This window comes from Cydia splendana, unplaced genomic scaffold (assembly GCF_910591565.1).
Source record: "Cydia splendana unplaced genomic scaffold, ilCydSple1.2 scaffold_106_ctg1, whole genome shotgun sequence".
Classification (NCBI taxonomy): domain Eukaryota; kingdom Metazoa; phylum Arthropoda; class Insecta; order Lepidoptera; family Tortricidae; genus Cydia; species Cydia splendana.
Window position 1 is genome coordinate 154366 of NW_026946834.1, and position 2804 is coordinate 157169.

General features: G+C 45.8%; 1 protein-coding gene across 1 annotated transcript; it reads left to right on the top strand.

Annotated features, from left to right (window-relative positions):
* Nucleotides 1–1547: 1547 nt before the first annotated feature.
* LOC134805419 (uncharacterized) lies at nucleotides 1548–2447 on the top strand. Its single transcript, XM_063778728.1, has one exon. The coding sequence runs from the start codon at nucleotides 1548–1550 to the stop codon at nucleotides 2445–2447; it is 900 nt and encodes a 299-aa protein (XP_063634798.1).
* The last annotated feature ends 357 nt before the right edge of the window (nucleotides 2448–2804 follow it).

The window sequence follows — 2804 nt, forward strand, 5'->3', positions numbered from 1 at the left end:
AACCGTGATCTCTAAGGTGCTTGACAGTCTGCTCAGCACTCAGCTTGACAAGTACCTAAATCTACATCACAACCAATTCGGCTTCAGACCGGGCCTGTCAACCGAAACGGCTATCTTGAGTTTAAAGCAGACAGTCAGGTACTATACGGGTCGAAGCACGGCCGTGTATGCGTGTTTTCTTGACCTCTCTAAAGCGTTCGACCTGGTTAATTATGATGTATTATGGCAGAAACTAAAAAACATCAATATGCCTACTGAGCTTTACCGCCTCTTTAAGTTCTGGTATATTAACCAGGTCAACGTGGTGAGATGGTCAAACGCATATTCGGATCCATACAGGTTGGAGTGCGGGGTGAGGCAAGGGGGTATCTCCTCACCCAAGCTCTTCAACCTGTATGTAAATGCATTAATAGAGGAGCTCAGCAGCACTCATGTCGGCTGCCACATTGATGACGTATGTCTCAACAACTTAAGCTACGCTGACGACATGGTGCTGTTGAGTGCCTCTCCGTGTGGCCTTGGGCAGTTGCTTGGCATATGTGAGCAATATGCTAAAAGTCACGGTCTAATGTACAATATAAAAAAGAGCGAATGCATGGTCTTTCAAGTCAGAGGTAAAGATCTGCCACCTGTGCCGCCTATTCGATTATATGGTACTCCTTTGAATAGGGTAGAATCTTTTAAGTATCTTGGCCATGTGGTAACCTCTGACTTGAAAGATGATGCCGATATTGAGCGAGAACGGAGGGCGTTGTCTGTTAGGGCAAACATGGTGGCCCGCAGGTTCGCTCGTTGCTCTGCTGAAGTTAAGGTAACTCTCTTTAGAGCCTTTTGTACAACTTTTTACACGAGCAGCCTGTGGATCTGTGGTGTAACCACTATACTTCTATTAAGTGCATGTACATAATAATAAATAATATAATATTTACTTATATACATAGATAGCATGTAATATTAATACCAGATATTTACAACACTAAACATAAATAATAAAGTTACACATACAGTAAATATAAATTATTAAATACAATATATATAAATATAAACACATAAATAAATATATAAAAACATTCACTTTCACTATAGTAACACACATGCAATATATAAATAAATAAACATATTTTAAAATCAACATCAATACAAACAAATTATCCTATCTACTGTGTCGAAACTCCGGACTCGGTGGACAGGCCGCCATGACGTCACACCAGAAACCGGCTCGACGAGGTGCGCGCCCGCGCCGGCCGCGCTGCCCCGCCACGCCAGTCGGACACCCAACCTGACGGCGAATGCATGCCGCTCCGCGCTGCGCCCGCGCTCGCTTACTGCTTACGATTTACGCATTTGTTTACATTATCTTTCCTTCGCTTGTGCTTGAGACTATGTACCGCTTTGCTACAATACAGCTGTGAAAGTGATTCGGTTGTTTTCTTTGGAGTCAGATCCCGCTACCACAACTACACTGGTGACCCCTATTTTGGACGAAGATCGCAGTTTTCTTCTGGATAATTACAACAACAGCCTAAGGAAACAGTAAGTCAAGCATAATGTCTGATACTGAAGAGAAAGATAGCTTTAAAGATGCTAAAGTTAACACGCCTGCGAAAGATAACGGTACCGAGCGCATTACCACTGGTGTCGACACATTCCGTGTCGGAGTTAAGATACCGGCGTTTTGGCCACAAGAACCTGAGGTGTGGTTCAAGCAAGTGGAAGGCCAATTTATATTGTCGAACATTACTTCCGACACGACAAAATTTTATTACGTCCTATCGCAACTAGAGCAGCAGTACGCAGCCGAAGTTAAAGATATAATTATATCTCCGCCTGCAACAAACAAATATGAAAAGTTAAAAAGCGAGCTTATTAAACGCCTGTCAGCTTCGCGGGAGAAGAAACTGAAGACACTCTTGCTCCACGAAGAATTAGGCGACAGAAAGCCTTCGCAATTTTTAAGACACTTGCAGCATATCGCCGGCCCGGACGTTCCTGAGGACTTTATGAAGACCATTTGGACTAGCCGTTTGCCGCATAACATTCAAGGAGCCGTAGCAACCCAGCCGCTGTCAACCCTCGATTCTTTGGCAGATCTAGCAGACCGTGTATGGGACATCAATCCAGGTACTCCACAGGTCGCAAGCGCCTCTAGCCAGCCCGGCAGTTCAGCTATGGATCTAATGGCTAGTCAAATTGCTGCACTTACGAGACAGATGCAGGAGCTCTCCAGCGAAATGCGTTCACGATCTCGTCCCAGATACAGAAATGGAGGTAAGCCGCAGCACCGTGAACGTAGCAACAGTCAGCGACGCGGAAATAGTCAGCAGCGTTCGCAATCCAGCTACCGCAAGTTTCCAGTGTGCTGGTACCACTTCAAGTTCCAACAGCAGGCGACGAGATGCGTGAAGCCGTGTGACTTCTCATCGGGAAACGATCAGGGCAATCGATAATGGCGGCCAGCGATTGCCCCAGTTCCGGTCGCTTATTCGTCACAGACCGACGATCAAAGATGCAATTCCTCGTTGATACCGGAAGCGATCTTTGCGTCTTTCCTAAAACTTCATTGCGCGAATATCGACCAAAAACCAATTACGAACTCTTCGCTGCTAACGGGTCAATCATCAGTACTTACGGTCACGTTCAGCTGAGTCTGGATCTCGGGCTCCGTCGAGACTTCAGTTGGCAGTTCGTCGTAGCAGACGTCACCAAGGCTATCATCGGGGTTGACTTCCTATGTTTTTATAATTTAGTCGTCGACTGCCGCCATAAGCGCTTGCTGGACTGTACGACACTCCTGTCAGCGATCG